At 40.4% G+C, this 14,246-nt stretch overlaps 1 protein-coding gene and 1 long non-coding RNA gene across 3 annotated transcripts in view; one reads left to right on the top strand and one right to left on the bottom strand.

Annotated features, from left to right (window-relative positions):
* LOC311212967 overlaps nt 1-14,246 on the bottom strand; it is a 74,319-nt gene that overhangs the window by 16,542 nt on the left and 43,531 nt on the right. Inside the window, exon 2 of the long non-coding RNA XR_014618726.1 lies at nt 2,991-3,100. This is a non-coding gene — a long non-coding RNA (uncharacterized lncRNA). The remainder of the gene's footprint in view (nt 1-2,990; nt 3,101-14,246) is intronic.
* FGD5 (FYVE, RhoGEF and PH domain containing 5) overlaps nt 1-14,246 on the top strand; it is a 102,465-nt gene that overhangs the window by 49,188 nt on the left and 39,031 nt on the right. For both annotated transcript variants that reach the window (XM_084292699.1, XM_084292698.1), the window contains exons 6-7: nt 11,572-11,714; nt 13,131-13,287. In XM_084292699.1, coding sequence (XP_084148825.1) covers nt 11,572-11,714; nt 13,131-13,287 — 300 coding nt within the window. The remainder of the gene's footprint in view (nt 1-11,571; nt 11,715-13,130; nt 13,288-14,246) is intronic.

Below are 14,246 nucleotides of genomic sequence, written 5' to 3'. Positions count from 1 at the left end.
GTGCACTCACTGTTGACACAGGTCCCACTGGCAGATGTCAGTAGCAGCCACCAGTGACCACACAGTCAACAAACCGCTCAAGCTGCAAAACACCATTCATGGCCGGCTAAGACCAAAAGCTTCCATGTCAGCACCTCTCAGCACAGTCAGACATTTCTCTCTGTTCCTCATCACCACCTTTCTCGAGAAAACATTTTCTAAGTGCTCATCTTGAAGTCTTGAGACTCATTTTCTTAAATAAACCCATATGTTGGTGAGAAAGGCAAGGAACTAAACCACACCCTATCTGCTTTCATAAAGGAAAACAGGCTTTTCTTAAGCCTACAACAGGAGCAGTTTCCCATCTCATTTCCAGGCTCAGCTGGAGGAGCTATTTGTTCTGCATAACGGGAATCTGGTCATTCAGCAGAGACTTTACTAAATTGATTGATTGCCAAAATGATGACATTTCCATACATCTACTCTGCTATTGAACTGAAAGAGTGGAAACATCGTGTTAGCTCACAAACTTGGTATCAGTTGGTGTGGTAGAAGTGATAATAACCTAAAGGGTTAGCTGTTATTTGCCCTGCTTAAAGGTAATGCAGTTCTTTGGAGCTGGGAGTTAAGAACTCATTCTGGACTGAGCAGATGGGACTGGCTGGGCCTTGCAGTCCAAAGCAGTCCCTGATCTCTTGTTACTCAAGATTTAGTTTTCTGAAGTTGATTAGACTTTGCATTTACTCCATAATCATTTAATCATCAAATTTTGATGTTCATATCTCCTATTTTTTACCCCAGTAATGTAGTCTGCACTTGTCCTCATTTTAGTGCTTGCTCCTGAACAAAAATGTTGCAGGTTGCTTTCTGATGTTTCACCCATCACCTTGGAGGGCCAGGAATCTGGTTTATTTGCTTCCATTCAGCCAGTCTGTTTCCAATTACTTTACTAACTATATACAGAGTAAAGTTAATGTGACTTAGAATGCCTCAGGATCCCAGTCTGCATGGGATTAAGCATTTGCTAGATAGTGTATCATGTTCATGTTCATTTGTCTTTTGCCTTTGTACAGAACGGTGTTGGTTTTTTATTTGTTTGTTTGTTTTGTTTTGTGGTGTGTTTTTTTTGTTTGTTTTGTTTTGTTTTTTGTGCATAGAACCCCTTAAAGTCATTATTACTTCCCTCCAAAGCATTTAGCAAATTAAGGTACCCAAAAGGGCAGCACTGCACTGAAAGAAAATCTGCCCCAAGTACCTCAGTGTTCAAATGCCTCATTGCTGATTTGCATTTTCTTCATAACAATGGTACACAGTTCTTTCAAACATCAAGACTCGGATTTATGCTTCCTTGGAATTTGGAGATAGTCTGGAATAAAAATGTGAATGAATATAACGTGCTGGTTCCCTAGTCTTTGCAGCAGTATGGGATCTAGTCCTACACTGGGAATTGCAAGACTCCTGACTGCAAAGTAACTCTCAGGAAATAAAAAAGAACAAAATCATCTTAGTTCCCAAGTCATTAACTTAAAATGACATAAATGCAGATTATCATGAAGTCAGACTCACTGGTTAATCTCTACTTTCAGAATTCTTGTGAGTAGCACATTCTCAAGAACAAAAAATAAACATTATCTGATTCAGGAGCCACTATTACATTAGACAAAATAGAACACCATCTTTCTAAGTATTTACACTCCCAGTGAATGATTAGCTGAGCCTTTTTTACTGCTGTAAATTTCTTGGATGACATTCAAAGTTCTGCTGGACCAATCAAGTCATTATTTTCCAACTGAAATGCTTTAGTGAATGGACTGGGCTGAATAAATGAAGGGATAGTTGGCTGTTAAGCCCTCTGAAGCTATTATAAAAGCCTGAAATGCAGTGCCACAAAATAATGGCCTACCCTCACTTACAGTAGGCTGACTTTTTTTCCCATTCATTTATTCATTGTGGCCTTCAGCAGCAGTGGGAAAATAATCATGTATCTTCCAGAGAGCTCCTGCAGTGGAACATTGAGCCAAAATAGCTTTCAGATCATCTGTATATCTCTTAAAAGAAGAGGGAAATCATACTACCTCACTTGGCATAAGGACAATTCCCTGGTAACAAGCCCCATTGATACAGTATTTGCAATGCACATTTTACAGCTTGCCAGTTCTGACACTGATTCATAGAGGATGAATGTGTGCATTTTTCTGCATGTGAGTGTGCGCTGAAGTCAGGATTCCTGACCTAGATTGTACCCTTCAGGGGCAGGATAAGAGACTAATTGTGTCTGCCGTGGTAGTCTGTGTTTTCTGCTGTTCATCTGGCATTGTTTGTTCTGGGCTCAGTAATGAGAAGTTTGGGAAGATCAACTGTTCAGTGCAGATCAAGGGTCACTCATTCTGCTACAGGAGATGTGCCACTTTTTAATTCAGGGCTGCCACTTTTTCTTTCATAATTAGGAGAGCAGCTGCTGCCTGTAGTGATGATACATCCATGAGGCAAACTTGGAATCTCATGCCTGTGTTTAGCTCTACCATGGATACCCTTTTCTCTCCCTTTGAACTTTTCATCCTCCCCTCAAGTGTAATGCCTAGACATCTAAAAGAGACTTGGAGCCTCTGATGTATTGTATCTGTTGAATCCACCTTCATTTTAGAAGTGTTAGTGGCTGTAAAAGTCTGCACAATTTTATGTGATCAATGTAGACTTCAATTATATAGTCTGGGCTGCAGAAGGATTGTCTGTTGTCCTCCCTAGCTCATTCACAATGTTCAAAAATACTCACTTCCTAATATTACCAATGCATTAAAACATCTGCTTGACTTGGGAAGCATTTGCTATTCTAGATATGAAAAGTGATTTCTGGATGCATGCATGTGCCGTTATTGTTTGAAAAGTATAGAAGTCCAAATGCTAGGTGGAAGTCGTGGTGTGGGTATGGTAAATATGCTGCGTGCAGCCGTGATTTCTGCGGTTAAAGTGTCACTATCCCCACCTGACAACTGAGGCAGAAAAATACTTACGGTTTTCCATTAACAAATCTGCTCTGTTCACTCCCTTTGTGCATTTTTTCTCAGCTTTGTTCCTTTTGTGGAAACTCACAGATCTCTCCAGCCAGGATTCTCCCTAAAAACTGTGAAAATATCATAGGTGAATTTATTCGCTCATCAGTCTTTTTCAGTTCTTTAACAGAGTTGAGTTAGAAGCAGGAAAGCTGATACAACCATGATAGCGTTAGAGGTCAGACCTTTGGCTGGTATAAATTTATAGTTTTTCTCTGACAGATGACTGCAAGAATAGCGGATTATTAGGTTCTTCAGAGCACTGTAGGAGTCTCCATCTGAATTAAAATTTCTTTCCCTCGTTATCAACATCATGAAGACAATTTGGAAGACACTTTCACCCATCTTTTCATGGGTGAAAGTGAGAGAAAAGGGTGTCTACAAACAGGGCGTATATATGAATGCTACCAAGAGTGTGGGACACAGTTTGTGGTGGTTCATTGATGGGTATAACAGGTAGGCACATGGTGCTCTGACTACAGTGAGACCATGCAACAGGGAACAAACAGGTAGAGACTTTGCTTCAGCACCCAAGACCTTGAACATACTACTGCAGGCATTCAGACCTTTTCTAGCCCAGTTACAGTCTAGCAATGTGACCCTTCTAGTTTCAGTGAACACTTTTTGGTCACAGAAATGTTCTTCCTTTCAAGTACTTCTCTTGAACTGGTAAGCATGGCTTTGCTCTACAGTAATCACCGCACCCTATAAATTCATAATTTTATGTCTGGCTCAAGTGCACACCTGATGTTAGGAGCACAGTGCTGAGAGCCTATGAAAAGGAACCTTCAGTCCTGCCGGCAGATGCTGTCTCACCTTCTGCTCTCTGATGCTGTCTCACCTTCTATAACATTATAATGGTGTTGGACACCTTTCTGTTTTTCTGCCAATGTAAACAATATGCAGGAACTAGGATTTCCATTATGATTGGATTAGCAATTTATACACTGCTGCTTCTATAGACAAACAGATAGGAACAGAAAACAAGGAAATCTAGCACCTGATCAGCATTTCTTGACCAATTTTAACAGCTTTTATTTCAAATGGAGCTCTCTCTTCATCTGCATCTTTAGCTCAAAATCTTGACTTTCTCTACTCCAGTTTACTCACCTTTCTAAACTACATAGTTGCTTTTAGCCTGTTCTAGGTGGGAGACTGAACAACTTTTTACAGTAGGTAGAGACTGTTTTCAGTCCTATCATTTCCTAGCTACCCCTACTAGACAGGTTGCAGTAGTCCCTGGGTCCTCAGGGATCCATAGACCATTACTTGAACATTACTGAATTGATCTAACTTGGCCTGTTCTGTTATACACAGAAAAAAAGCAAACATAATCTGGATCCAGACTCAATTACTGTATTGTTAGAATGTTTTCAAGTAGAAGTTAAAGAAGACAAGTCACCCATCAGAGCAAATTAAGATAATTTACACATACATACAGGCAGTTTTTTTCTCCTGGGTAAAATACTTGCCTAAAGCAGTAATGTATCCGACAAAAGATTAGTTTTGGTTCCTTTGACTAATGTCCTCTGAGGTTAAATATTCTCAGGTTGATAAAAGCTAACTGGGAGCAGGGCTGAAATGCAGAAAGGACTGCAATATGTATCCATCTTGTAAAATGACTTTTGATATGCATACCGAATTGCTACAGCTGATTTGAGCTAAGCACCTAAATAGCAAAGTGAAGTGGCTTTTCCAAAACTATCTTATATTCAACGTGTCCTCTTAACGTTGGCACTGTCAGCATCTCTAAAGTGCCTCATATCCCTTCACTCTACAGTGAGCCTCACCACCTCACAGAGGGTACCACGTTCTACTCTGAGAGCCAGACATGTGGCAGTTAGGCAGCACTCAACCTAAAGCATAAGACCTTGTTGAAACAAAACCTGCATTACTCCCTGTCTGATGCCTTTATAACAGTCTCCAGAATATAGCCACCATTTCCAGAAGAGAACAGAAATTCTCCAGAGGCATTCTTGGTGAAAAAAAATGTAACTTGTGTTAGTGATGTGCACAAAGAAAAGGGAAGAAAGAAAAATGTTTTGGGCTGTGGGTTTTGGTCTTCTTTGTTTCACTAAATTATTTGTAGAGTTTATTTCTGGGATGTTAAGGAATTAATTGGATGGCTGTGAAGGATTTATTTATGGGTACTCAAAATATAAAGAAATGTTTTATGTTTCAAAAATGCGTCTTCATAGTACAGCTGCTAACCTTCTGTATCACCTAGCCAGCCTGGATAATGCTTTCACATGCATGCTTGAACACCGGTGTGGGAACAGGTGTAAGACAGGAGTAAGCTGTGTAGGCTCATATACCCCTGGGTGAGATTGAGCTCTGTGGCCACTATGTCACAGCCTCAAACTGAATGACTTCAGTTCATGTGTGTCTTCTAAACAATTTTTGACTCAACAGAGAATTATATGAACTTTGTGTTTGGTACCTTCTGTGTTCAAATGTGGCAAATGGGTGACAGACTTGGAGACCTTCAGGTGCCATGACTGATTAGAGTTGGTGGGACCAGAAAAGTAGTTTGCATCCCCCTTTTTTTATAGGGAATGAAGTCTACTGATTAGAGGCTTATTTTCGTAGTTATTTTTCATGAATGCTGCAGAATCTGTGAACAACAGTAGGAAAAAAACATGAATACAGAATAGTAACTATGATATGATACATTTAATCTTTATAAAAATATCATATTATACATTAACTATTATAGAATATTATTCTATTACAAGCTCATAATATCATAGTATAATTTGTGCTGGAGGAACCTTACGAGGATTATAATTTTTTTATTAATCATTAGAAGGCTAGCTATCCAGGCAACTGCCATTAAATAATTTGTCTAAGAATTCTTTATGATCAGAGAAGCCAGCAATTAGTGACTAATTAAATCCACTGAGCTGCTATGGGGAAGGAGTGTTAATCTTGTTGCACCACTATGATGGAAAATGGATAGACACAGAGTTGTTCAGTTATTTTGGAATAAATGACATTGCTATAACAAAATAGGTTACTTAAGCACATCAGTAGTGAACTTCTGAAAGTATCCAGAAGATGGTTTGACTGGCTTAGATGGTTGGAAAGTATCTAGAGTGTACAGTTGCTGGAATACATAGATAGCCTCCCTCACACACCAGAAAAAAATGGGAGCTAGAATAGCACAATGTTGAGATTATTTGTTGTACTGGGACAAGACACATGGAAATTAGACCCAGGTAATTAGGAAACATAGTAATACTCTTTCAGATTTTTTTTTTGTGATGTTGTTTTATCCAGGATATAGTTAGTCAAAAATAAAAATATCATAATGATGATTTTTTTAACCTAGTTCTGGTGGCTTTTCAGAAAACAAATGCTTCATATGTCATAGTTGCTGAAAAACTGCAGCTCATGTGCAACTTTTCTTTTGGCTAGTATCTATTAGATATTCCAGCCATTCCAGTTCATAGTGAGTCAGTGTGTGCCTTGCAATTGACAGCATTACAACAGAAAAGACAGGAAGGCTGTGACAAGACTAAAAGCTTATCAGGAGCTGGTTCCCATAGGTGAGGGGAGAGGAAGCTTGCAGGAAGCTGCTCAGAGGCCCTTGGGCTCCTTACAGAACTTTTCAGCAGGACCACAGTTATACCAGCCAGATTTGCAGCATGCTGAAATCAGTACAGCTACCTTGATTTAATCAAACTGAAGTGAACTGTCTAATGTAAAATTTGGATCCCTGGTGAAACATACTCAGAGCTTCTGAGCTGTTCATACCTGGACATTACCAGGTTTCATGTAAATTGTTTCTTTCAGACTCCTCTCTAATTATACCATGTACGTCTAAACTTCTTAATTGACAGAAGTCAGATTTGTGAGAAATGCTGTGGGAAATCCCAGTACAGCCCAGGGAAACTCATAAGATTGTCTCTAAAGTTTCAGGGAACAGAGTTTGACTTTTTGGCAATAGGTTTCATGATCACTCGATCCTGACAGAGGATACTCAACCTATCCCATCCTGGTTCAGGGCCAGGTAGAAGGAGCTTGGCATCTTTCAATGTGCTGTGTGACCTTAGAGGTTTCATTTTATCAAGCACCGCTTCCTTTCGCAGCACATTTGGCCACACCACATACAGTGGGGTAAGAGGCCAGGAAATGGTCTCCGAGTGGAAAAATCTAGCTGCCATTTCTAGTAATTCAACTGGTAGAATCACCTTCTCAGCGATTTTTATGCAGCTGCTTTTTTTTTTTTTTTTTTTTTTCTGATGAATTGGCTTCTATGGACAGGCAGAGAATGTTTTTAACATATCTTTGGAAAACATTGGTTTCAATAATAACTCACTGTTTAGAGTAGTGTGTGAAAAAAAAAGTCATTAACAGCACAAATCTGGCCAGACTGGTTGGACACTGAAGCTTTTCTTCACAATAGATTTTGGACTGAAGCAGAGCTGAGCTGCAAACCTGCTGGAAGAACAACTCCTAGAACAACAACTAGATGACCTTTAAGGTCCCTTCCAACCCAAACTGTTCAATGATTCCTGATGTGATGGCTTTAGCATGAGCAGGATGCCAACCAGGGCTCTAACACTAGCTGCTGTGAGTAGATACTTGGGTTTTATATATGTATGCGGTTAGGATCTACCTGACCCTTCATGAGATCACCAAAAGCATCTTTTGTGGCTTTTTCCTTTTTTTTTTTTTTTGGTTTGTTTGTTGTTTTGTTTTTTTTTGTTGTTGTTGTTGTTGTTGGTTTTTTTTTTTTCAGGTTGCATTGTTAGCATATTCATAACAGATGGAATATATAGTATATTCCATCATAAACCAAAGTTGGTTGTTTTCTTATGAATGCTATACTCTGCTAAGTCTTGTGATCTGGACTACAGGCCAGATCACACTAAACCACATCATACCTGTATGCTCCCTCCTGACTTCAAAGTCAGTCAAAGTCTTATTCAGCCACTAAGTCCCTGTTCAAGTATTTTTAATGCTGAACTTGAAAAAAAATTAAAAAAAGAAAAAAAAAGAAAAAGAGAATTGACAGATTTCTCCCCTATGGCTATTAGAACATTTGTCTGTTTAAACACAATAGTACAGCAGTTCTCAAGTGATCATGTTAAAAAACAACCACCAAAACCTCTTCCAAATAAATCGTCTTTTCAAAATGTGGCCACAGAATAATCTTGCATTACAAAAGCCTGACATTAGCTGATACAAGCTTGATCCACATTTGTCACCATGCATCAAAAACCACAGAAAAAAACAACAACACAGATGTATAGAAATGATGTTAGAATCTTTATCTTCCTTGGGCCTCATTGGCTGTGTTCTGAACTTGTGTGTCTGAGTATTTGATTCAAATCCTTTAGCCTTGGCAGATTTCTGTCATCCCCAGAAAAGCAATCTGCCAACACTACATTCACTGCACAGAAATTTAACGCACATTGGAGCTGGCAGACAATCTAGTCAGTGCTAATCATAGAACATAGCTATGGCCAGAAACCTTTAGTTGTTTCAGATGGTTCAGGGGGTTTTGGATGAAACTCATAGTGACAGATGCTCTTAATGCATTGCTGTTAGTGCTGCTGTGATCTGATGGAGGTAGAGCCTTGTGCATAAAGTGTGCAGTTGTACTGACTCTTCTGGCTGACAAAATTATTTAGACCCCTCTTGCTACTTTACTCAGAGCTGCTTTTGTCTGGAGAGTATCTTTTGGGATGATGAGCAGCTGAGATGTGGCTGCAGCTTGCATAGTTACTCTAATGATCTAAGGCAACAAAGTCACAGAAACCATCAACATCATCAGGCTGACAGGATCAGTGGAAAGATACTAACCTGGCTTCCCCACTTGGCCCCAACATTTAAGGTACTTGCTGGAAAAAAACAACATGTATAGACTGGTTAGCAATAAGAGAGAATGCTGCAGTCCCCTAACCTTTCCTTCACAAACAGAAAGGAAAGGAAGGTCAGATAAGGACAGATAGTATTTTTATAAGGCAGGAAGCTTTGCAACCTCCTAGTTTGCAGCTGCTGTGCCAAAACGAGTCATCAGGAGCTTTCAAATCTCACAGTTAATGTGGCCTCTCTACTGGCCTGGTATTTTGATTATTTACTTGGTTTTTCTCTCTTAACTTCTTTTTTCCTCATCTTGTTCAATAAAAACTCTACATACTTCATGGCTTATTGGGATGCAGAAAGATTGGAAAAGGCACTCACAGAACAAGTTTCTGGGCCTTTCTATATGACTGCTCAGTTTCTGCTCTTATCACAAACTGGGAGGCACGTAGGTTTCTAATTGTTCAATTATTGTCATAGAGAAATTGAGATTCAGATGTTTTGCCTGTGGATACCTGACTAGCAGAAATGCAAAATTCAACTGTAAGCCCAGCTGACCTGCCCAACACACTGGCCTGACTCAGTCATCTGTTTGCAATGAATACAGAGAAGAATTAAACCTGTAACAGTGCTGCAGAATCATCCCCAGAAAAATGCAGGATACTATGCCATTGCTATTCTTGTAGTTTCACTTTGTAGCAATACTGACAAATCAGGTGTTGAAATTACAGCCACTTAATTTTACCAAATGAAGGCTGCTGCTTTTGAACGCCAGATAGTGCTATGAAGATAAACTATGTGGTTGCAGTGGTCTAGCTTGTGGCAAAGGCAGCCAGAATCTGCCTTTGTTAGCAACAGTTAGCAATACCTCTGCACAGTGCTGGTGTTTCTGCCTTGAAGTGTTGTGCATTGCCTTAGATCCTACTGCCATGGTTTGCATTGCAGATTTCAGCAAAGTCAGGCAGCTCTAAATGTCTCAGTTCCTCTTGCCACTGCCTGTAAGGAGGGAATGCATCTAGCAGCAGGAGGCAGAGGAAACAGCAGTGGCTGGTAGGAACCTGGACAGAATCAGGGCATCAGAGTGGCTAAAGTCTCTTGAGGTATATCCAGGTGCCAGCCAGAGCACCTTCACAAGTTTGAAGCTGAGAAGATGGATTGTGTAGGAACCTGGCTTTGACCTGGAAACATTTCAGCATCCAGAGCTCTGGATTAAGGAGACATTAAGCAATGTTTTAGACACACACAAAAAATTGCTGTATGCACTTGGAATGATTTTCTAATCCCTGTGAATCTAATACAAATTATCCCTGCAGTTTCAGATGGATGCCTTATTCCTCATCTCTAGGTCTAAACTGGGGAAACATTTCACTATGCAGTCTTAAAAAAGTGTGCTACTATTTACTAGACTAGACTAGATTAGACTATGGTAGACTAGACTAGACTAGACTAGAGTAGAATTCAGTGGGAAGAGACCTACAAATATCATCTACCTACAAAGTCCAACTGCCTGAGCACTTCAAGGCTAACTAAACATTAAAGCATATTAATGAGGGCATTGTCCAAATGCCTATGTAACACTGACAGGCATGGGACATCAACTGACTTGCTAGGAAGCCTGTTCCAGAGTTGGACCACCCTCATGTTAAAGAAATTTTTCCTCACGTCCAGTCTAAACCTCCCCCAGTGTATCTCTGTGCCATTCCCCATGTGTCCTGTCATCAATGACCAGTGTCTGCCTCTGTGCTTCCCATCCTCAGGGAGTTGCAGAGAGCAAGGAGGTCGCCTCTTGGCCTTCTCCAGACAGCCCAAGCATCCTCAACCTCTCCTCACAGGACATGCTTTCCTGCACTTTTACCAGCGTTGTTGCCCTCCTCTGGATGCTTTCAAGGACCTTAACATCTTTTTTAGATTGTGCAGCCCAGAACTGCACGGAATATTCAAGGTGAGGCTGCACCAATGCTAAATATAGCGGGAGAATCGCCTCTTTTGACCAGCTGACTAAGCTGTGTTTAATGCACCTCAAAATTCAGTTTGGCCTTTTGGCTGCCAGGGCACACTGCTGGCTCACGTTGAGCCTGCTGTCAGCCAGAACCCTTTCCAGAGGTGGATACATTTTAATATTGAGGAAATTACTCCCGTGCACACAGGATCAAAGGCATGTCTAAAATGAGGAAAAATGGTCTCAGTTTCATATGGAAAATTACTTGTTTCATAGCTTAAACTTACTGCTTCTTCCTCCCTTTAAATTTGGATTTGGCGACAAGTGCAGCAATTTTCAACACAAGACATGTAGAAGGTTTTATATATATATTTGTCATGGACCTATAAGGTGATGACAGGTTCTCATTCTTCATTTTTTAAAATTATGTTTCTGGTTAAGAAACACTAGAAAATGAGATCAACTACACCCAGAAAAGCAGGGGAAAAAGACGAAGGTAAATAAAAAGATAACAAACTCATTGTATATATAAGGGTCTGATGGCTTGGCCAGGTGAAATGTTAAATTTTGTGTTCACAGCATTGTGGAATCAGATGAAAATGTGTATGAACTAATGGATGCAATAAAATATATGGTATTATCTCTTTGCTCTACTGAGTACAATCTATAACTTTGGATAGTGTAACGTAGAATTCCTAGAAAGTGGAGTTTAGGGTTCAAGAAATTGCAATAATAATTTCATAGAAGAGATTTTTATGTCTGACTGCCTAATTTCTGTGTTGCTATTCACAGGATTTATATGAAGGTATCATCAAAGTGCTTGGAGAAGATGAACAGGACGTGGTTGAACTCAAGCAGGGCTTAAGTGAACTCTCTGAGATTTATGAATTACACCAAGAGATCCTGGGAGAGCTGGAAGAAAGAGTTCTTAAATGGTAAGTAAGGAATGGCACAGCCTGACAGCGTTAACATAACCTCTATGACACAGTGTTCCCTTGACACCCCTGCCAGCAACAAGGCTGGGATACCTGCATGGGTGAAAGGAGAACAAGCTGAACTACTTTGGCAGATTTTTCATACAGAAAAGAAGTAAACAAGCAGATTGTTAGGCTGAGAAAGCAAATACTAAAACACTTCCACAGTGCACAGCCCACAGCTCTGAAATGGCCTTGTTGTAACAACAGTCTATTCCATATACATTATCCTCTCTCCTTTGCCTTGCACATTTAGTCAAGCCAGTTCACACTCATCACCAAGTGACTTCACACACATAGCCTGTAGGTCACAGACTCATGCTGTGGAAGGCAAGAACAGCTTCAGACATCAGAGTTGACCTTAAAGAAGATTCTTCGCTTACAGAAATCTACATAGCAACTGCGTAGCTCTCAGATAAGGAGCACCCCTCTCTCCAATCCCAAAGCAAGGCTTTGCACTAGCTAGGCTTCCAAGCCAAGCAGACCCTGCCAGCCTGCAGAGGGACTCCACTTACAACACCCTCACAGGTGAATTACCAAACACCCTCACAGGGTGAATTTCCATTTGCCAGCAGTCCTGGCTAACCTATTGTGTGATTTCGTCCTGTTTTCTCCTTGTACATGCTGTACATGTACATGACATTTGAGTGGCTACAGTTGTGCCAGGGAAGATTTAGGTTGTGTATTAGGAAAAACTTCTTTACTGAAAGGGTTGTGAGGCATTGGAATGGGCTGCCCAGGGAAGTGGTGGAGTCATCATCCCTAGAGGTATTTAAAAGACGTTTAGATGTAGAGCTTAGTGATATGGTTTAGTGGAGGACTTGTTAGTGTTAGGTCATAAGTTGGATAAGGTGATCTTGGAGGTCTCTTCCAACCTAAATGATTCTGTGATTCTGCGATATGCTTCATAAATAATTCAGTACTGTGCTACTGGGTGCTGAGGCAGCCAATGGCAGGGTGGTGCTGAGCAGGGTGCAATGAAGAAGGAATGAAGATACAATATTACAACTGAAGACATGATGCTATCCTCCACAATCAGTGCTCAAAGCCCTGCAGCAGTTGAAAGGTCTGTTCAGAGAAGCAGAAGCTGTGTCCAGAAAGTAGACAGCCTGCGTGCTACAGACACATATGGCTGTCATGGCACTAGCACAGCCAAAAGATTGACACCTCAAGGTGCCTGTTGTACAGCAGCCCATTTTGTTGTCCAGTGTGTTTGAGAAGTATTTCCTACTTCCTGCCATTTAACCTAGGCTTTAGCTGCACAATGTACCTGGCCACTGTGGGTCTGATGAATAGAACTGCTGCCATGAGAAAGAAGCAGAACTTTTCTTTAATTTTTGTTTGCCTTTTTTTTTTTTTTTCTTTCTGTGGCCCTAGGGAGGAACACCAGAAAGTTGCTGATGTTTTTATCTCCAGAAAATCAAGGCTGAATCACCACACAGCTTATGTTATACAGTTTGATAGGAATTTGGCTTTGCTAGATGAAACTTGCCATAAATATTCCCAACTGGCTACCATCATTCAGGAGTTTGAGGTAAGGCCCTTCTGTTTTTTTTTAGCTGCAATGATGTATAGCTGTACCACAGGACTTACTCAAGGCATTTTTGCTGCAATTCCACCAGTGTTCTCAGAGGGTAGAATGGGAGAATAGCTCTCCTCACACATCCTGCTGATAGAAATGAAGTAAGATGTTCACATGTGCATGATGTGCTTCTGTGTCTGCATCCGTTCCCCACGCTCCCCTTTGATTCAGAATCTATGTTTGTGAGTCCACAGATCCATGAATATATTTTGTTGAAATATATGCAGATAGTGGAATAGTTTCTCATTCATATATTTAACATTTCAGTCCATCTGAGGATGGGTTAATAACTGTTATCGTTACTGTGTCTTCTTATCTATTCTTCTTTCACTGCATTTTCCATCTTTTCTTTTGTGCTGGGTCTGGCCAGGATGAATGTTAGGGTTAGGCTGCATGAGTGCTTATCTGCTGGCTGGGGTCAACCCACAGCATCTTTAGAATTGCGTTTCTTTGCATTTTTAAATGCCTGTTACTGCTTCCTCTGTTTACAGAGGATCTTGTGACAGGCAGCCAATTGAACTGCAGAGGAAGACACCACCTCCACTAGCCAAATACAAGGTTCTATTCCTTCAGACCTCCCTGAATGGTCTGTAACCTTTTGGCCTGTACTGCTAAGCAAGAAACATATTTTCCAGTTGTGGTAACCTAACTCATCCCTGTTGAGTGACTGAAAAACACCATCAAAATGCAACTGACAGAAACTGAAGCCACAATTCTTGATAGCATTTTAAGATATTGGCAATGTGGATGGTCCACATCATTTCAAAAGTGTAAAGCCATAAGTGGATGGAAAGTTCAGTGGGGCTATATTAATACTGTTGAGCTAAAACGGTCAAAGAAATGCTGCTTTAATGTTTATCCAGAATCCATTTTTCTTATTATCTTTATCTGATCAAAGAAATAACAATTAC

Source organism: Netta rufina (assembly GCF_964035555.1).
Source record: "Netta rufina genome assembly, chromosome: 10".
In the NCBI taxonomy this organism is placed as follows: Eukaryota; Metazoa; Chordata; class Aves; order Anseriformes; family Anatidae; genus Netta; species Netta rufina.
Note: the sequence above shows the minus strand (reverse complement) of the source record. Positions and strands in the feature narration are given on the sequence as shown.